Source organism: Zosterops lateralis (assembly GCF_965231275.1).
Source record: "Zosterops lateralis genome assembly, chromosome: 19".
In the NCBI taxonomy this organism is placed as follows: Eukaryota; Metazoa; Chordata; class Aves; order Passeriformes; family Zosteropidae; genus Zosterops; species Zosterops lateralis.
In genome coordinates, this window is record NC_139779.1 from 10,870,397 (window position 1) to 10,891,651 (window position 21,255).

Consider the following 21,255-nt stretch of genomic DNA (forward strand, 5'->3'; position numbering starts at 1 on the left):
TTTCCCAAAGGACAGAACATGGGTTGGGAACTGGGTCAGGAAAAATCAGCATGCATTGTATCATCTGCCTTCTTAGATATACTTTATTGATGAAATGCCAAAAAGTGAGCTCAGCTGGGTTAGACAGATCTCCAGTGGAGATCAGTATGGGGTTGTTCAATCCACCCCCAGGAATGACACTGCACCCTTTTCCCCAGCCAAGAGTGCTGTGGGTGTTCTGCAGCGACACCACAGCAGAGCCAGAACTTTTAATAACATCACTGCCTGCTCTGCTTTCTGCCTGCCTGAGCACCTGCCAAACCCCCAGGCATAGGAGCCAGGACATTGCCACCCTCCACAGTAAGACAGTCACAGTGGGAGCTTTGCACAGCTGGTCAGTGGAGCAGCAGGACCATGTGAGACTGGAAACAGTGTCCTTTTCCTGCAGGGATCCCTTATAAACCTGCCCCTGACAGCAGAACTGAGATTGTTCCCGCTGCAAATTGCACTGCAATGGTCACAGTTGCTTGGTGTCTGTTAGCTGGGGCCGTGTCCATGGAGGGAGATAACACCATGGGATAACACCACCTCACACTCCATCCCCCTCACCTCATGAATGGTGAAGGAGCAGCTGCACTGGAAGAAAACCCCAACCCTTGGTGGACTGAGGCTGCAGAGACCATGCAGGAGCTACTTACCAGCCCACTACGGCTGGGCCTGCCCCCCACTGATGAGGCCACAGAGCTGACGGAGCTGATGGAGGAGCTGCTGGGGCTGTGGGTCAGGGCTGACACCCCCATGGCCATCCTCTTGCTCTTCTTTGCCTTGGCAGGGCTGGTGGAGGGGAACCCAATCCTGATCACCTTGTGGATGGGAGCAAAGAGGCCAAACTTGGGTGGGCACTGAAAATACCTGGAATACAGGAGATGCACCAAGTGAGGAGTGGCAGGGCAGCCATCCCAGCCAAGCCTTGCAGAATGGCACTGCCAAGCAGCACAAAACCCCAGCCCACAGCTCATCCCTGGATGCTTTGCTGTGGCATTGTTTCCTGGAATATTCTCCTTTCCTGCTTGTAGTGCTGGCAATCTCTATGTCTGTATTTGCGGCACTTTAACAGGGGCACCTGAGGTAATTGCCAAGCACCAGGTGCTGTGCACTTTGATGATGCCAGGAAAGGCACAGCTGGTAGCCTGGAGAGCACAAATCCCAGAACATAAACACAGCCACAGCACGAGCACTCCTTCCTTACCAACCAACCTTCCCAAAACCTGGGTGTGCTCTTTACTGCTTTGAAGACAGTGATGGAGTAAAGAGTGTCTGCAGGGAGATGTCAGAAGATGAACAAGGTTCTGCTCTGTAAAGCTCAGCAATGAGACAAGAGGCCACAGGCAGGAAGTTCCAACTAAACACGAGGAGGAATTTCCTCCCTGCACAGTGACCAAGCCCTGAACAGGCTGCCCAGAGAAGGTGTGGAGTCCCCCCCCACTGGGGATATTCCAGAACCTGCTGGACACAATACTTGCTATGTGCTTTGGGATAACCATTCCTGAGCAGGAAGGTTGGACTGGATGACCAACTGTGGTCCCTTCCAACCTGACCCACCCTGTGACTCTGTCAAATAAAAAGATCTGAACCACACAGTTCTGCATAAATGTTCCACAGGGTAAAAATCTTTCCTACCAAAACAGGAGAACATGCTCAAACCTTTGAAGCTAAAAAAAACATAACAACAAACTCCAGCATGTGCCACCTCCTTCAGGTGGCAGAGAAACTGTTTCCTATGCAAACAAATTTGGAAAGATGAAAGCGTGGAAAAAGGAGGAACAGATAATGACAATGCATGGTCTCTTCCACAACTGCAACAAGCCCAGTGATTCTGTCTCTCCAGAGCCCTCTCCCAGAATAAAAATGAGCCACAACTCAGTGTCAAACCCTGGGAACTCCCTCAGGCCTTGGCTGACCAGCACAAAGCAAGGGTCATTTGCTGCTGATCAGTTGCACTGCAGCAAGAAAAACCACATCACCTCCAGCATTGTGTCTCCTGGTTTCAGGGGAGCAGCCAACACAAAAAGCTCCTGTAAGAGCTTTCTCACAGGCTTCCCAGCAAGGACAGGACTAAATACTGGGTCATAAAACAATCTGTCCTATGTTAATATAAAAAACCAGGCTCTAATGACTAAATTACACAAATTCAGTTTTACTAGCACAAGTTTTCTCTCTCTCCAGATGTGAGCAGCTGTTTCCCCAACTCCCTTTTATTTTTAAGTGCTGGCAGGCATACAGCTGTGTCACAGGCAGACCTCTATGTGCTTGGGAGGCCAGGGAACAGCCTGATCTCCAGCCAGATGAGAATAAAATTAATTTTTAAACATCAGCTCAGATCTATTTTTTTTTTTTTGTAAAAAACTTTAAGCAACTCCTCTATAACCCCAAATCTCTCAGCCTCCTCAACGTCCTGCCAACACAGGCCCTTGGGTTTGAAAAACCAGGCTGATCTCCTGCAAACCTGCCAAAACCTTGCTCAGCACCATTTTCCCAAATTCCACTAGGCACAGGCAGGCCAACAGCCCCTTCCACAGCTCTGTCTGGTGTAAGCACAGACTGGTACTTGTGGCTGCACAATAATCCCAAATCCCTTAGAAGCCTTTGACAGCTCTTAGCAAGTGCAAACTTGCATCACTAAGCCTGCCCATTTTCTTTCAGTCCAGACTGAAAGTGGTTGCAATTAACTTTTATAATTCAGAAGCAGGAATGGATCCAAACCACTTGGCAGGAAAAAAAAAATCCACCTGAAAGCCAAGAGCTGCTCTCACTGAGTGTGGTGGAGCTCTGTACTCACATTACAGAGAGGAAACAGAGCAGAAAAGTGGTGGTGTGAAGGCAATGCAAACTGCAGGTGCAAAACAGCACAGGAAATGTTGAAATAGATGGGAAAATCTTCAGTGTCCAAGGCTGACAAACAATGCAAAAGTAAAAGGTCTGGGCAGTTTAGTGAGCAAGGACTCCAACTGGAGCACAGAGAGAAGGGAGAACAGTGAAATAAGCAGGTGACATTGAGGTGAGTACATGGAGCTTGCTTGGCTTTGTGGAATTGACACCAAACCACAGCAGCACCTCTCCAGTCTCCTGTGCAGGCAGGAAAGCAGATGCAGCAAACCTCAGTGCAAATCAGCCCCACCTGATGTACAGAGAGGCTCTCCACAGTGATACTGTCCCCTGGGCCACTGCTGCTGATCCACAGCCTGCAGGCAGCCTGTAGCCTGTAGGAGAGCCACAGCTGCTGGGAAAGCCCAGCCCTGGGGCCTTCCCTTGATGCACATCCACACCTGAACCTGTAGGGGAATCAGTGACTCATCACAAATTCCAGCCAATTCACCACCAACTCAAGTGGAGCTGCCTGTGACAGCAAAGGTGGACAATGTCACCAAAGGCTCCATGCTACTGCTTCCACCAGCTTCAGTGTCTTGAGCTCCAGTTTTGGTTTCACTCTCCTTCTGCAGCTGCAGCAGGCAGTGCTGGGCTTGGCCAGGTCAGAGATGCTCACTAGATGGCAACCATCACCAAAGCACAGAGTGCAGAGTCCTGCACAGCCCTGCCCAGGCTGATCCTGGCAGGACAAGATCAGGAAGGATTCCATGCTGCCACAGCAGACAGGGAACACTGACTGAGGGGTGCCTACCTGCACCAAGGGAGTTGGGTTTATGATTTTGGCTTCTCCAAACCACTGCTGTTGGAAGGGGCACATGCTACAAGAAAATCAAAAGGCTGGATGAAGGCTGGAAAGGACAGACATGGACAATGCTGCAGCCTTGTTCTGAACAGTGTGAGACAAAGGAGAAGCCTTTGCAGACAGGACACACATCAGAGCAGCCTCAGCCAAGATGCAGCAGTTTCAGAAGACAGATGACTTCCAAAAGTCGGGTTTTCACAACACAGCAAAAGAGGATGAGAGGCAGACAACACTACACTCACATCTGCCTTTCACACCTTCCACATGCACAGAGACAATAAATAATTCCTAAGCACTCTGAAGATTAATCTTCCAGATAGTTTGACTTGCATGATAAAGAAAGCAGGGACTAGCATTCACTCCATGATTTATTCTCTGCTATCCTGGTTCTTTTATTTTGATAACAGGCTGAAACTCAGCCATCTGCTGCCAACCATTTGCTGCTTTCTTGCCCTGACCTTGAACAAGACAGCTTTTCTCTTCATTTAAATGAAAGCACATGGCTGCTGGACAAAACAAGGCTGACACAACATAAGAAACCTTTATTACAGAACCTGAGATCTAACAAGGCAGGAACTCTCAGCTCCTCAGTTTCAAATTTACAGGTCGGGCTTGATGATATCAAAGGTTTTTTCCAACCTAGTTAATTCTGTGAAAGATAAATCTCACCTCTAAAGCCAGACTGCCTTCAGAAGCTCCAAGAAACCAACAGTATTTCCCACTTAAGGAACTTCTGCAGGACAAGGAATCAGTTGCACCTGTATTTGAAGCATGGTCAAAGAGCTGCTGCATAATTCAGATTTGAACACCATCAAACTCAAGATCCAAGGTCTGGGTCATTCCTTTAACTAAATTCCAGATGAACAGAAAGAGCTTCTCAGCAAAGCCTGTGAGATGTCCCTGCCTGGTTTTATAGGTACTAACAAGATCTTTTTTGGAAAAGAGTTGGAAGTGCCCATGGAGTCAGTAAGATCAATCAGCAGACACCTATTGCACCACAGAATTAGTAGAAGGAGAGAAAACAACCACCAACTGTTCTTTTAGTTCTCTGGAAATTTGTTCCCAGAAAGAACAGAATAAAATGTTAAGCTGAGGAGGAAATAAAGTAAAATCTTTGTCTTTTGTAATTCTGACAGGGTGACTTATGGCACAAGAAGAGAGTTTATGACAGGAATGTGTGGTAGAAAGCAGAGCTAATACAATCAACAGAATCGATTTCTAGCAAAAATTAAATCCCACTGTAAGTTATCTTCTCTCCCTACTTTCTCCTGTTTCCTGAAGCCATTCAGGCTCCTCCTTCACAGAAGTTATCTGACCCTGCTTTAAAATGGCTCAGTGATGAGGTTTGTATTGATCTCCCTCGCAAGGCTACCAAAAGCCTAAAGGACTCAAAACCAGACTCTCCCTCCCAGCCCACAACATCCAACCAAACAGAGCCCTCTCTCTGCCCCCAGCTCTGCTGGCCTTTGCCCCCCAGGCACCTCAGGAGGTGTGCAGGACCTGGGCTGGGGTTCAGAGCTCACAGTACCTTGTACCAGCCACTGCCCCATCGTTCTTCCCAAGGGGCTCATCCAGCTCCACACCACACCACTCTCCTTTGGCAAAGTCTGTTTCGCCCACGTAGCGAACCACTCCTGTCTTGGTCCCACCGACCTGCCAGAGAGAACATGCTGAGGGTTAGAGGAGATTAGAGAGGATTAGAGAAGGCAGCACCAGCACTGACACAAGGGGACTGCAGCTGAGACAGGTATTTAGAGAGGGGGACAAGACATCTGTATTTTCTGTTTCAGGTCTGATGAAATCAGAGATAATTCTCACACCAAATCCTCCCAGCACCAAGGCTGTCTTTCCAGTAACTACAAAGTGATTTTGGGACTGCCTGCCTGGAAGATATCACAGTAAATATAATGAAGACATATTTCAAGGTGTCAACTAATTTACTTGTGAGGCCACAAAGAAGTTTATCTCTGCAGGCACAGCTCATACCTTGCCTGAAGAACCATGACCTGCACTGACAGGTTTGCAGCCCTGTGCTCTCCCAGCCAACAGTTTTGGGCAGGACAGCAAGAGGGCAGCTGAGCCAGGAAAGCATCCACTGCTCCTCACCCTGCTCCCAGGATGTAGAAACTGCTCAGAATAGAGGTGTTCCACTTTTATCCACACTTCCTACAGCAATTCCCAGTGCTGACAAGTTGCATGGGAGTGGGGCTCAGCTCACTGCCAGGCATCCTCCAGCACAAGTTTCTTCCCCCACCATGGAGAAATAAGAATAAATCACACATTTTTCTCCTGAATTTACACCTAAAGTTCTTAAAGTTTGCAGCTTAGTGAGGAGACTCAAGGAGGGCAAGTCAGGAACCTTTGGAGCTGAGTTTTGAGCATTGCTCTGAGAGTTTGTGGCACTGAGCAGCAGCTGCCTCTGCACTAAATGCTCCCACTTAGACACTTGGGCTGAGAAAAGGAAGATAGAAAAGAAGGAGGGTGGTTCTAAGGTTCATACTTCAAGTTCATATGGCCTAAGCCTTTTTAGCCTATCTCTGCTAACACCTAAATTCAAGGAAGAGAGCTTAAAAATAAGTTTAAAATTAAATTTGCAGCTTCATCCTGAATGACTTGCAGTTCTTAATTTTCTTAAGACTAAATCAAACCTAAAAAGGTATCAATGGAGTATTATTTTCCTACAAAAAACAGTGAGAGCCAAATGCAGAAATTGTGTATCCCAGGGTAGGAATGTTAGTTTTACCAGTTCTAAATCCCTAAAAAATTGCTTATGCAAAGGAAAAAAGAGTTTTCCCAGAGTAAAAATAACTGCTCCTTTATGGACTAAATGTTTATGTCCATATGTTTATGGACTAAACAGCACCAGCTCTGAAGTCTGGGTCCTACCTCAAGTCCTGGGAGGATGCAGCATACAGCTTGAGTTAGTTCTCTGGAATTTCTCTCACTGGGGATTCAAAGCACTGTTGCTTATGGAAGAAAATCTTTGGGGATGCTGTTCTCTTTGCTACAGGATAGAGTAAAATATTTGCCAGCAGGAAAAGGATCATAGGAAAGCTTTCTGGTTCTACATTGTGACCAGGAGGAAAAAGACAATTTCAATAAAAAATCAATTTCAGTATTATGTACCTGGCAAGTTACTGATTTGAACAGTTGCAGTGAATTCTTTACCTAACACTCACAGTCAAACGCTGATCCCTATTTTAATTGATGTGAGTTTATACAAATTTAGCCTCTTAATATTAATGTAACGATTTAATACCATTCTAATACATTTCTTTAGCTGCAAGCTGAACTCAACATAAGTGTAATTAATCTTAATGTCATTCATAAGAACTCACCATTGCTGGTGTGCCCACTCAATTTTATTTTTATTGAGTTTTATTTCCAGATGCTGAGTCAGATATTTCCTTTACCAAGCCATATGACCTGGACAGAGTCTCATGTAAGCCTTAAAAAAACAATGAACTCCTTCCATCAGTGTGACTGTGACATCTCCTGCAGGATCCCAACCTTCCACCCACACAAAGGACCACTCAATTATGTCCCCATCAGTATTACTTATTTGAGAAAGCTCTTTCCAACCTAGAGAGTAAAAAACTATCCCTACTGACCTGATACACATATTATTTATGCCAGCAGTAAAACTCTGCAGTAAGAGTGCAGGTCATGCTCCCACCCAAAAGCCCCATGTCAGAGAAGACTCTAAGCACAGCTCAGGTCCAGAAACTCCCCTGAATACCCAAATTATCCCCTCCTTCCAGAGTAGTGTACTCTGTTTTCACTTTTGAGCTTGAATTATTTCACCATCCTCTCTGTAAAACACACCCTGCTATAGAGCATCACGTTCTCCTCCAAGCCAAGGTGGACAAATCTGCTCTCCAAGAGCCTGGGCTCCTCTCAATCCATCTGGCAGGGCAGCCAGAAGCCAAGATCAGGCTCTACACTTGCATTCCAGTGCTTGAGCCTCTTACTGAACTTCCCATCTTTTGGCAGGCATGCAAAAACTCTGGTGGATGGAGAGTCCAGAAAATTCACCCATCTCAGACATGCAGATTTGCTCAGCTAATGCTGCTAAAATAAATAATGCTTTGAAGAAGCCAGTCAGCAGGTTGTGCCTGTATATGAAATGGTCTCACCAGAACAGAATGTTTGATTCTATCAGACCCTGCAATAAATCAGAGGTATCACCTTGGGAGAGGATAAAAGGCAGCCAAGGAAGTTAGTAATGGCATGGCATAACTTATGGGAGCTCACAGCCATCCCTTCTGCCCTTCTGGCTTGGACACCCCCATCTGTAATCCAGGTGTGAACAGCAGCTGGACATGGATGGCTCCTGTGCCATGGAGACCACAGGATTTCAACCCACAACATCCCAGGCTGATGTTGGCCCCAGTGCCACTCCAAGTCATGGATTTCTCTACAGGGAACTTGTCTGCATCTCTCAGCCTGGCCCCACTGGTCAGTCACAGCCTCATCTCCAGCATGCCCAGTGTCTGCAGTGAACCAAGGACAAAGTGGAGAGGGCAACCCCTCTCTTTGCTAAAGCCTGAGACAGCACAGGATTACCAAGGCTGCCACCAACCTCAGTTCAGGCATGTCACAACTTCTAGAGTTGACAAATTTCACTCAAAAATGAACAAAACTCCCAAAGCTTTTCTGAGAAGCCTTTAACAGTTACCTTACCAAAACTATTGCTGAGATTATTCATGCCCAAGAGAATGGGATTTTACCAAATATAAAGTGTTACTGCTTTTACAGTTGTTTTGGGAAAACGACAACAAAAACCAAGCATAAAGCAGCTAAAAAGAGCTTTTTCTGGAAGTTCCAAAAAAATGGAAACAATATCGACACAGTGATACTAGATTTTTTCGTTATTTTTTGCTATGGAGATTATTTCGACCAGTGTCAACACTCCAAGTTCCTCCACTTCAGGTAAAAACACTTTTGGTTAAGTTTAAACAAGCTGGTGGTAGCCCTTCCTCTCCAGCTGGAATTGAGCCTCTGAGCAACACATCTTGGAGCTCCTGGAACATTCAGCTCCAGACTGAAGGTCTCTGCCCCTTTTTCACACCTTTAATCAAAGACTATCTTGCTGACTGGTCCCTTCCCCAGTGAAACATCACCAGCAGTTTCAAGAGACAATCTTGGGCTTGACCTTCACAAGAAAATGAAGCCAAGGATATTTAGCCGGTCTGTATTTACTGGTGAGTCAGAGCAGCATGGAAGGACATCTACACACCTTCCCTGCTAATTGTGGTATCACTGACATCACACTTTACTATGCTTTTCCCATCACAATGACAAAATGGGAGCCAGACCAGTATCCCAGGGCTGAAAGGACAATGATGCTAATCCTTCCTGACACAGTCTTCAACAGAGCCTAACAGATCATTTAAACTATTAACCAGATTAGCAGCAGGACAGATCTCAGTCTGGCTGCTGTGAGTAACACCCCCTCCAGCCTGTGTTCCTCTTTGCTCCTCCTGGCCCTGCTCATCCCACAGCAGTTTCTTGCCCTAAGCAAGAACCTCTTGGGAGCTGCCCTCACCCTATGGCCTGTGGACATTGCTCTGCTGACAATACACTCCAATACTGCTCCAGAAGAGGAAAATAAAATTCTCTCTGCCTTTCAGGCCAACAGGGACTGTCCCCAACCATATAATACACATTCAGGGGTCAGCAATGGCTGAGACACCCACTTGATGATATTCCCATATCATCAGAAATCCAGAGATAACACTGTCCTTTCTGCTTAACATTCTAATTTACCCATTTAAACTGATTTTCAAAGTGTTTCCACAAGCCAGGGCTGCTGAGCAGAGGGTGGAGGTGGGAACATAAAGCGTTCCCAAAACAAGCCTCCTCTGCAGAGCTCCTGTGTCCTATGCTGGGTCCCAGCAGAACCCTGAGACTCTCCTGGTGCTCATCTGTGGAGAGAGGAGGGAAGGGGACAAGAGCACACACAGGACATTTGTTCACACTCTGAGGACCTTCAAGTACTTTTTGTGTGCAGCACATCAGCTTATTCCACTCTGTTACCAGATGATGCCAGCAAGAACTTGGTAATCACCTTTACTGGACAAGTGCAGCTTGTTCTGGTTTGAGCTGTACCTGCAGCTCTACCCAGCCTGTAAACTGGAGCAATCACCCTTTCCCTTGGGGATAAATGGTTTATTTACCCCTCCCCATACTCATCCACCTGCTAAAGGATCTTATTTCCACCCAAGCTGAGAGGCAGGAGCTGTGTTTTCCCATCATACACAGTTAACTCTTCCAAGCATTGAAAATCACTGTACAATAACACTTGATTTACAGAGGGTGCTTTTGGCAAAGGCACAGGCTGTGGGTCCAGTTACTACAGATCAACTAAAATAACGACCTGGGAATGCAAGGGGGTAAATAAATGTGTGCACCTATGGGAGATGTGGCCATCACTCACTGGGGCTGTGCCTCAGCTACAGCTAGGGCCAGTGTTCAGCACCTGGTGAAACGTGGAGAACTGGCTTGTGGCTCAGGTTTATCTGTAAATACAACACACCTCCATGTGCCATCTGGCCATCAGCAGCTTGATCTGATCAGATAAATACCATGTCATCTGAGAGTGCCAGGACTGGCTTTTAGGGTAAGGGGAGAAAGACAGCCAGCAATTACAGGCCAGTCCTCTGTATGTGAAGCTGCAGGAATTTTTATAGTTTATTTTCATCCAACCACTTATCTTTGTGCCTTAGCCATCCCCACAGCATAAGTCAGCATTGCACAGCAATGAGTCTGACAGCACTGCTGATGCAAGACATTTCTGTGCATTTATCTGTCAGGCACCAGTGAGAAAATAATATCCTAGGGAGGTGGTGTAAGAGGAAAGCCTGGAATTACAGAATCCCCTCCTGAGGCTGTCTCCAACACCAAGTCTGCCCTCATTAATAACACAGTTTGCTCCACCACAGCCCACTTACAACTCCTATTTAACTGCAGATTCTGCACCCACAGCCAAAGGGCCAGGCAGTGCCTCAGCCCAAATGAATGGTTAGGAGGATGTGCACAAAGAGCCTCTAAGGGTTAATGTGGCAGCAGGGCAGGGCAGTTGCTTTGGGCTATTTATTTCCCTCTTTGTCTCACTGCTTGGAAACAGAATGGTTTAGGATAGAAGGGACCTTAAAATTCATCTTGTCCCACCCCCTGCCAGGGGCAGGGATGCCTTTCACTAGACCAGGCTGCTCCAAGCCCCACACAGCCTTGCCCTGAACACTTCCATGGTTGGGGCAGCTTCTCTGGAAAACCTGTGCCAGAGCCTCACCACCCTCATCGGGAAGAATATTTCAAATTTATCAAATCTAACCCTACTCTGTCAGTCTGAAGCCATTCCCCCTTATCCTGACACCACACTCTTGTCAAAAACCCCTTTCCAGCAACAATCTCACATAGTGAGAAAAGAGCTCCAGCTAAGAGTCCTTGATGATTTCTTGTGTCTTGAATCCTGCAAACAGCTGGAACACTGCACTTCCCATGGCCTGTCACAAACTTCCATAGGGACAGAGATCCATTGTTCCCACACTGCTGTTCTGCTCCACTCTCTAGTCATGACACCGCAATTGCTGGTCTTATGGATGGAAGTCTAAGCAGGCAGTGCAATACTAAGAATCCTGCCTTGACAGAGCTACAGAATGGGATCCTTCCTTCTTTTCTGCCTGGTTAGCACTAAGGGAACATGCCTGGTGATAGTTTGTCTGGAAAATGCCACACAGGAGCACTGCTGCACCTCTAGGACTCCACCAACTGGGAGAGCTCCAATAGTTAACCAGGAAAATAAAGAGCAGGAATCCTTCCTTTGTGCCACTTTGCACGAGGCTTCAGTCTCAGGCACTGAAATGGCTCAGGGACTTGGTGGCAGCAGAGCAGTGAGTTGTCTCTGCCCAAGGAGAAGGGCTTAGGCTGCAATTCTCCTGCCCAGGCAGCTTCTCAGGAAATTATTTCTCACTCAGGAGGCTCAATGCTTTCTGCAGCTCCAGGCTGGCCAGGCAGGGCTGTGGAGGGACGTGTGGGGGGATACTGGAGAAGGAACTTGGTGAGTTTATTCAGGAGTGCTTTCTGTCATTTGCCAGGAGCCAGGGGCTGCAACACACTACAGGCAAAAGCAGTTTGCAGCAGGCAGACAAGATGATTAAAGCCACAAGCTCAGGGGGAAGGCCAGGATCCATTTGCAGCAGCCCAGGCAGGCTCCACACAGTCCTGTCCAGCCTCACCTGAAGTGCTGCTTCATTGTCTCTCCCTGTGAGTGCTGCTGCTCCAGCACTTGCACTGGCTTCGAAGACCTGCAAGTTCCAGCAAAATCACACACCTGGAATCCATCCAAAAGGTATCTGGGGCAATACCCCATGGCAGCTGAACCAGGCACTGGGATGTAACCTGGCCTTCAAACAGTCTTATTTGTTACTCCATTTCAATGCTGAAGTGCACAATCTCAGTTAGGAAATACAGGCATGGCTGAAGGGCAGAATACCTATTAGATGAGGAAAGTTTTTAGTTTAAATTATTTTTTATTTAGGCTGCCATATAATAAAACTACCTACTTCCCCCTCTTCTTCAAAAAGTAATGGCAGCTAAGGGGGAACGAGTTCAGCTATTAAGAAGGCCTCTCCACAAAAAATGCAAAATACATTTTCTTAGGCAAAAAACCAAGCAGAAATTCCTCCCAAGCAGAAAATGCTCCAGTGCTCTGTTCTCATCCCTTCTTTCCCCACAGAAAGGCAATAAGCCAGCCTCACATTAACAGAACTTCAGCAATTATCCCATTTCAGGAAGCTCCACTGTCACTAAAGCAAAGGTTAATTGTCCCACATTTACTTGCCAGACTTCAAGACATGAATTCTACAATATTAGGGTGGATTTTTCATCTCTTTAATGCAATTTTTACATTTCTGGGAAAGAGTCTGCCAAAGGCAAATATTATCTAACTCTTCTAATGGAAAGCTTCTAATGGAAAGCTCAAAGTCACTTTCTACAACTGCTGGAGAGTCAGAGGGAGTCTTGGAACAAAGTAACTGAAAAGCAAAAAATGTCTTCAAGCTACAATGGACTTTAATGAAGTTAAAGAAAGGCACCATCAGGAAACGGCCGGAGTGCAGAGAGCCAAGTGTCCATCTGGCTGACCTGCAACCTTGTGCTCCATCACAAGCAATCACTAAAAACACACCCTCCCTCATTTGAAAAGCCTTTGGTGGATCTCATGCAGCTAAAAGCCACTCTGAAATAAAAATATACTCTTTCAGAAAAGGAAACACTAAGAGTAATAACAACAGCTAAAACTGCACCAGTCCATAGAGAATGAGCAAAGATTTGCTCAAGGAATTTGAGGCAACTCAGGTTAATTCAGAATTATTGTTTATGTATTCCAATACCCAGCATGATTAACTGACATCTCCCATAAGTAAAATAAAAGCTCCCAAGACAAGCACATGTGAATGAACCATAAGAGCAAATTATTTCTTCTTGTTATTATCTGCTTTTTTTTTCCCCCTGGAACTCTATGACTGTGTGCAAACAATTCCTGATATTTCTGTAGGCTGAGCATTCCTGCTAGAGCCAGTGAGAGACAAAGCTTATTCCAGGCTCGCTCTTTTGGAGCTACTTATTACACTAAAGAGTCATAGCACAAACTTTACCTAGTAACATCTGAGGTGGATAAATCAGCAGGCAGGGAGGGCAGGCTTTTAAAGATGCACCCTCATTAAAAACAAATAAAAAATCCCAAAACACAACTCAGCAGAAGCCCAGGGCAGAGATGCTCCCAGGTTGTATTCTGTGGCTGTGCCAAAATTCACCCTGTGTGGGCCCCACTGAGGTGAGCAGAGTGTTCAGGGAACAGGTCTTGTCTCAGAGAACTTATGGTCAGGAGGAGAAAAGGATAGAACAAGTCTGGAGAACATAATTCCATTGCTTGTCTGGTTCAGAAAGAACAGAGCCAGGTCTACCATAGATTTTGTATTTTGCAGTTTGCTTTCTGTGACTGCTGATTATAAAATCCTAAGTTCCCACCTGAACACTCCCCCCACTGTCTTGCAAGAAGGAGAAAATAGGAGCAAATTAACTCATCAGGAGGACAGATCCTCAGGTTCATTTTCCCCATGTGTGGCTGCTGTAATACACCAATATGAAGCATCAATGCTTGTGCAAACAGAAGAGCAGGACTGTCCCCTTTCCCTGTCCCTGTCCTGTGACTGCAGCAGCTTTGCTGCCAGTAGGAATGGGGAGGGATGAGAGGCCAACTACTGAAATCAGGAAGCAGACAGAGCCTTGAGCAAGTTCCAGCTCCTCTGCACATTTTGGGGAAAATCTGAGAAAAAAAAAAACTCTCTCAACTCTACAAACCTACATATTCACACTAGGTTTACTAAGCATCATCCAGTGAACACAAGCAGAACCAATCTTCACTTTCCCACCTCTGAAAATAACCAACTTTACATTATGTTTCATATAACTAAAATAAAAAATATTTGGACAACCAAACACTAGTCCCAAAAGGACATTTGAGACTGGCTCTGTCAGTCCCTGCACACACTCCTGATTCACACTGACTGTGGTGCCAGTTCTACCAAACACCTGTCATTAAACAGATGTCCAGTCTGTCTGCCCTCCCCCACAACCACTGCTGGAGCCTGCTGCAACACTACATGGTTAACTTTAAATGGGATTCAGATTATCCAGGATGTGCAAAGACTGACCCCTCTGCTGTTGGTCAGAGGCAGCTTTACCTTTTGGATCCAGAGATATTACTGGGGATACAGTCACAACAGATCTGTGCTCAAATGCTTGGCTCTTCCAATATTTGATATCACACTATGTATTACACGCACAGTAACAAAACTAAACTCTCTTACAGAGCTGCAGGACAGAACTCAGTCTTCCTGTCTTTCATACCATTCTTTCCCTTCTCCATCTCCTTTGCTAGGACACAAATTATGACAAACTAGGTGGCAAACTTACAGTAACCCATTCCTAGTACAAGTGTGGCTTTTTGGCTTAGTCATCAGGTAGGTAGTCTCTTGCAAATAATGAAAATAACAACAGAAATCAGATGTGGAGAACTCATCCATCCCAGCAGTGATCTCTCCCAAAGTCCTGCCATCTTCTAAAAATTACTAAAAGTTCTTTTCTGTACAGGAAAGGAGTTTGTGTCACACCTGACATAAGAAAACAACCACCAGAAAGAGTGACCAGCAGGAGAGGTTCTTGCAAGTCCTTTCAGACTATGCACAGCCACATGCAACAAGACACTGCTGCAAATTCCTTGACAGCCCAAATAATACACTCTGTTATGGAGTATCACTAGATTAGAACAGAATAAATGATTTTGCTTCTATTTCCCTCATATTTCAGTTGTTCTCTCTCTTATACCTTCCTACAGCTCAGGACTTGTCCTGTGGGCCTGGTATTTCTGGGTCTGAGAGATTTTACCCTGCTGGCAGCTGCTAACTTTTTCCCAAGGAAAAATTTCTCAAGAAAGCTTCTTCTCAAAATCCTGGCCAACAACTCTCCTTTCTCAGAACAATCTTTCTCCAGGTGGTGTTTGCTGTTTCTCTGGTTTAATCAATGGCATTAGAGAGGTGTCACTCCTATTCACCAACCATGTTAAATCTGTATGGGAACATCTTATAAAAGGTAGTAAGAATTAGACAACAAAGCCTTTTTTCTGTGCTCTTTGCCTTCTGAAATATTTAGAGTCTTTCTTTCATGTCCTACAGCAACACTTGTCCAACACAAGAAGTACTATGGAATATGTTTTCCTGCACCAACATGAAAGAGAGACACAGCCATAAGACACAGCATCCCCAATAACAGTGAGGACATTTGACACCTACTCAGCCCAACCATCTCCCAAGCCCACACTCCCCCCCACACCTCACCACCAACCCTGTCCTCCTTTTTGCCTCCTCCTAAAGCTGACCAGGAACACTCATCAGGGGGACAACCCCTTGTCCTTTGCCATCCCAGGGGCACCCCACCATTGACTCACCAGCACACGATCTCCCAGCCGTAAATCCTTCTCCCCTTTTTTCACCGACCCGCTGTCCGACAGGTTGGACCCGGACTCGTTGCCCGTCTTCATGGCGCTGTTCAGGACGCTCTCCCTCAGCGGGATCACGCGGCTGGACAGAGGTGGCGTGGCTGTCCCCGAGTGCAGGGACAAGTTCTGGGCAGTCAGGGAGTCCACGGAAGGGGCGTCGCTGCCTGAGCCCTCGGCCACCGGCTGCCGCGTCAGCTTGGACGGTCGCGTAAAGATCCCTTGCAGCGGCTGGCACTCGAAGTAGCGCACTCCTCCCACGGAGCCGTCATTCTTACCCACAGGGTCATCCAGAACAACCCCTGCCCACTGGCCTGGAGCAAACTGTGTCTCCCCAAGGTACTGGATCACGCCCGGCTTCACTCCGTTCACCCAGACGCGTTCACCCACCACAAAGTCTCCCAGGAAATCATCGCCCACCTCAGCGACCTTCGAGCCCGACTTCTCGGCGCTGCTGGTGGACGTGGGACCCTGCTTGTGTAAAGGTGAGCCTGTGGACCAAGGAAAAAGAGAGTTTGGTATAAGGAGAAATCTAGAAGGAAGCCAGAACACCAGGAAAAGGTGTTTACAGAAAGGAAACATCTAGGACAACTTGGATTGCAGGTGTATGCCCTGTGGAGATCAAACCTGAGTGATGCCATTACTCACACACTTTCCTCAGCAGGAAAGGAATCTGCACAGAATCTCCATCTGCTGCCCAGTGTCTGCAGGTCTCACACAGAAGATAAAGAAATGACCCCATGTCTTCATCCCCTTTACAAGACCTCAGCCCCCTTCAATGCCTCAGAGGGGCTGCACTGGTGTGGAAAAGCTCAAAAGCACAGGAGTGGTGGTGAGTGTTTAAGGACCAAAGGGAGCCCAATGAACTGCTGCTTTACAGAAAGAAGCCAAAGTCATCCTCTTGCCCCCAAAAAATAAATCATAATATAGATATTTAAAAAAAAATAAGTGTGAGGCACTGATGTCTCAGCACTTGGCACTATGAGAACCCCATTGAGTGTCCCACCAATGGCACTAACAGCTTGTGGGACCACACAGCAGCCTCCACAAATTCCCCATTTTTCCCAGCTGGTGCTGTGCCCTTTGCTGGAGCAAATGCAGCAGCAAGCAGACACCTGGGGTATGTCTAATATAAACAGCATCTCTTTAAACAAGAGGTATCTACAAACCTTCATGCACAGCCTTCCAGGGCCACACAATGTGCATGGAACTCACTATAACTGGCAATAAAGTGTGTCCTTTTCCCAGCATCAGCCTTCCAGCAATTCTCTGCTGCCTGGGGAAGGAAAACTGCAGGTAATGCTGGTATTCACTGTTCTGCTCACACTCTCCAGCAGAGTCTTGATCAGCCAAACTCTCCATAATACAAAAGGGGACCCTTAAACACATGACAGGTGCCTGAATGGGAACAGAGTCAACCCAATCAAACAAGACAGCAGTGACCCAACACTTGCTGACCCCATTGTCAAACCCTCCTAACACAAACTTTCGGCTTTCAGCCTGGGCCCCAGGCAACAAATGACAAGGACATGTGGACTTCATTAAAACTCTCTGAGGGTTAAAGCAGGAGGTTTAGTAAAGCCCTAAAAGAAACCATAACACAAATGAGGAAATAAGCTTGCAAAATGAGATCCAGCAAGTCACATACCATGGACCTTTAGCCATCCTCCGCTCTCATGAGCCCTGAGGTCCCAGGTGTGGTTGTCCCACACAGCTGGTGTAGGGGGTGTTTGCAGGAGACTTGGTCCTGTGCTCAATGAAAGTTCCCTGAACTCTTCAGCCAAACTTTCAGCTGAAGTTTCTGGGTGCCACCAACCAGAAAAGTCTAAAGCACACCCAGGAAAAAAAAATTATTTGCTACCAGAGAAGGCTGGCAGAGGACACCCTGAGCAGCTGCAGAGACAAGCCAAACTTGAGTGCTTATGTGTAATGAACTGTGAAACTTGTTCAGCCTCAGCCATCACTGTGGCTCAGCCCACAACACTTCTACAGCTCTTTCACCAGTAATGGGCCTGACAGATCAGGCTCAGCTCCTAGAAAGAGTGGAAAACATAAAAGCTCTCAAAGCAAGATACTTCAAACCTTCGCTAGAGGTCCAGCAAAGAGGAAAGAAAAGAGCACCAAGGCAAGAGCATGAAGAACTTAGTTTCTGCTAAATCATGTGTGTTATGAAGGATCAATTTTGACGCTTTGATTCTTATTAGACTCCAGAGTCAACACTTGACAAATTTCCATGGCCACCAGTTTGGGGCCGCTGGAAGCAGAACCTCTGCCTGGTCTGAACCTTATCTGGACAGGAAGAGAGCAGCAATTAAAGTGTGATTGTACAAGCTCCTCATGAACAGAAATATTTTCAAGCAGCTCACCAGGCTCAGTGGGCTGGAGCTGCAACAGCTCTTGAGAAGATCAGTCAAAGGGGACATGGACAACATAACACATGGGGAATGTTCAAGAAAATCCCATGATGTGCACAGGAAGGACAGTAAATACTGTCCCCAGCTGTGTGAATACTGTGTCCAACTGAAAATGTTGGTGGCAACAGAGACCATGGAGCTCCCAGCAGAGCCCAGCTCCCAGGGAGAACCTTCTCCTGGCTTCTGGACCCTGCCTTGGAAGTTTCCTCAACCTCATGTGTGCATATAGAAGTTTTGGAGATTCTTGGGCGAATTTCTGGCATTCAAACTAGTATCACTCTCAATTTTGTAGAACAGTACACCAAGATGAGCTCCATTAGACAGCATTATATCCAAGAACCAGTTTCACCTTAAAAATGTTAAAACCCAAAGACTATAAGGATGCTAAGAGCTTTTGATCTCTACAAAAGACTTTAAATAAAAAAAAGAGTGAAGGAAACAGGGCTCCATCCATCTGAACTACAAAAACAATTACAGACAGAAAATAAGGCCACTATTGCCATTTCAATGCTTCAAAGCAATCAGATTAGAAAGTTACATTTTAAGAAGATTCTAAGCTAAATAACCAAAACTGGCTACAGGGGTTTATCACCACCAAGGTCTGTGATAGGTAGGAGAATAAATTAAATTAGAAACACAACTTACAGCCAGGTTTCATGCTCAGCAGAGCACCCTAACACACAAAGATCATGCCACTGACCTGTCTGTGCACATGTATGTACCATGTCAAGGACAGTCAAACTCAACCTACTGTATAGGCACATAAAATTTTGGGGGCTCTGCTACTATATTGAGAAGAGATCAAAATGGTTTTTCTAGTCTTACTGGAGCCAGAGTTTCAGCACAGCTCTTGATTTTGGGTGTTAGTTAATGGTCAAGATACAGGTCACATTAACTCTCACAAGCACCTCTGCAATGTGGCTGGGATAAGCAAAGCCTTCAGCAGCAAAGCTCAAGCAAAGAAAGGCAGGAAGGCTGCCCAAGGCTGAACAAACAATGCAGCAAGATTTAAAATTGCTTTTAGACTCACTATATTTCACTGCAAGAGCAAACACCTTCAAAACTGACTCAGATCAGGAAAAAAACAAACAAACAAACAAAAACCAGTTCATTGGATTCCTGGTGCAACACTGTCTTCCCCCAAAAGCCAAAATTCTAGTGGAACTTTACACACTCTTGCTCATTTTAGGTGCCTGCCTGATAAGGCACTATGCTGAACTACAGTAATTACATCTCAGGGAAACAATCCTATTCCAGGCTCCTGAGCAGTGCAGGCAGAAACATCATTATCCTTGAGCATGAGGTGAATTATTCAAAAGTACAGGATGTAAATAAGGATCTGCCTGAAGGTTCACCTTGTTTATTATGGCCACAATGTAGAAACTTGTGTTTTACATGGCTTTCATTACTCACATATGAAATAATAACCACAGAGCAGCTAATGGGCTTTTGAGCAGCAGGTTTTCAGAGAAGCCAAGAGTAACCATGATCAAGTTGAACTCACTTCTCTTGGCTTTTACTAAGCCATTAACTGGATGGTCAGACAGCATCTGGAGTAGTCCAAGCCCTGATCCTCCCAGGCAGGAACCTGGTCACCAGCCTTTCAGAAGGCAGATAGTAGCAATGAGTAACTTTAATCCCAAGAGTATCTTAGGATAGCCCAAAGGTGAGAGCAGCTGATGGCACTGCCCTCAGAGACCTGACAGTGGCATCACCACTCTCCAAGTACCTCTTAGAGCTGAAAGGAAAGCCACCCAAGAGGATTACCAGGAAAGATTCCTGAGCTCTCCCAGCCTACAGGCACCTAAGGAGTTGTCTATTGGTCTCTGTCACTTCGATTTGCTGTTTTGAAGAAGAAAAGTCTTATTGTTCTAGTCAGACTCCCCAGATAAATGCCAACAGGTTCCAAAAACTCACTAAGAAAAAGGTTCCAAGAAACAGCAAAACAAGAGTACAGATCTCAGGTACGAAATTGAGAAGAGTTACACAAGAGAAACACCCAGTAGAACAACCTGGATACTTTCTACTCCAACCCTGCCAGTACCAGGCAGGTACTGATGCTGATGTCAATCAAGAAGCCACAGGAACTCTCTGAGTGTCACTACCAGCCCTCTAACCCAGAAGCTCACCTGGAAGCCAGTGACGAGGAAGGCTCTTCCTGCTTGATCCAAGGGGATCTCCCTGTGCTGCTCTGTCCAGCACAGACCTCACTTGTGAGTCAGGATTCAACAGCAGCGACTGCCTCCCTCCTCTCACTGGGAGCAGGCTCCAAGACACAACAAGCATAGAGCAGGATCCCTTCCACTCAGGCTTTCCAACTTCACAATCCCATTGTGTTCATTAGCTGGCTCATTCTTTTGGGATTAAATGGGCTTCCTGTAGGTCACAGCTTCCAGGGCTGAACAACAACTTGTAAAATAATGTCACACAGAGCATCCACTAAATATACATCTTATCCAGCCCCAAATCTCTGCTTTCCCTCTGGTCTTCACAGAGCCTGCACATCAACCACCACTACAGCAAACTTGGTGCTCAGAGCTCTTTCTGCAAACTCATCCCATCAGTTTCAGGGACTCACACGACAGGACACACCAAGTTCCTACCAGCCAAGAGCTGGAGAGGTTAAAAGTTTAACTGGAGTTTCAGCCTGTTCACGGGGCTCTTGTTACCGTGTCAATGAAAGCCATGTGTCCAAAATCCCTCCAAGCAAAACGGCTTCTGCAAAAAGGGCATGGATTCTTCCAGCTCTTGGAAATTGCTGCAGGAAGGGGTGAACAGAAGCTTTGTACAGTACAGTACAGAATCAAGAAACACCCCTCAAGACAGCTCTGGAAACTGAAGTGAGAGGAAGAGAGCACTTGCTCTGCAGCATCAGCAGGAACAACTTTCCCTGCAGGACCCCTGACAACATGCTCAGCCTTGTGCCATGTTAAAGTCACATCCACTGAGCCCATCCATCCCCTCACTCCCTTCACATCATCTGACCTCCCACAGCACTCCAGTTGCTCATTTCTTAACACCAGGCAACTGAAACAAAGGGAGAAGGAAACTTGTATCCAAAGGGGAGGAGGGAG

At 46.3% G+C, this 21,255-nt stretch overlaps 1 protein-coding gene across 3 annotated transcripts in view; it reads right to left on the bottom strand.

Annotated features, from left to right (window-relative positions):
• CLIP2 (CAP-Gly domain containing linker protein 2) overlaps nucleotides 1-21,255 on the bottom strand; it is a 75,636-nt gene that overhangs the window by 23,172 nt on the left and 31,209 nt on the right. For 2 of the 3 annotated variants that reach the window (XM_083875347.1, XM_083875349.1), the window contains exons 3-5: nucleotides 15,720-16,258; nucleotides 5,238-5,362; nucleotides 678-891 (exon numbers count right to left, since the gene is read on the bottom strand). In XM_083875347.1, the coding sequence (XP_083731473.1) occupies nucleotides 678-891; nucleotides 5,238-5,362; nucleotides 15,720-16,258 (878 nt within the window). Of the gene's footprint in view, nucleotides 1-677; nucleotides 892-5,237; nucleotides 5,363-15,719; nucleotides 16,259-16,936; nucleotides 17,037-21,255 lie in introns of those variants that run through there. The other variant, XM_083875348.1, reaches the window with a different exon arrangement.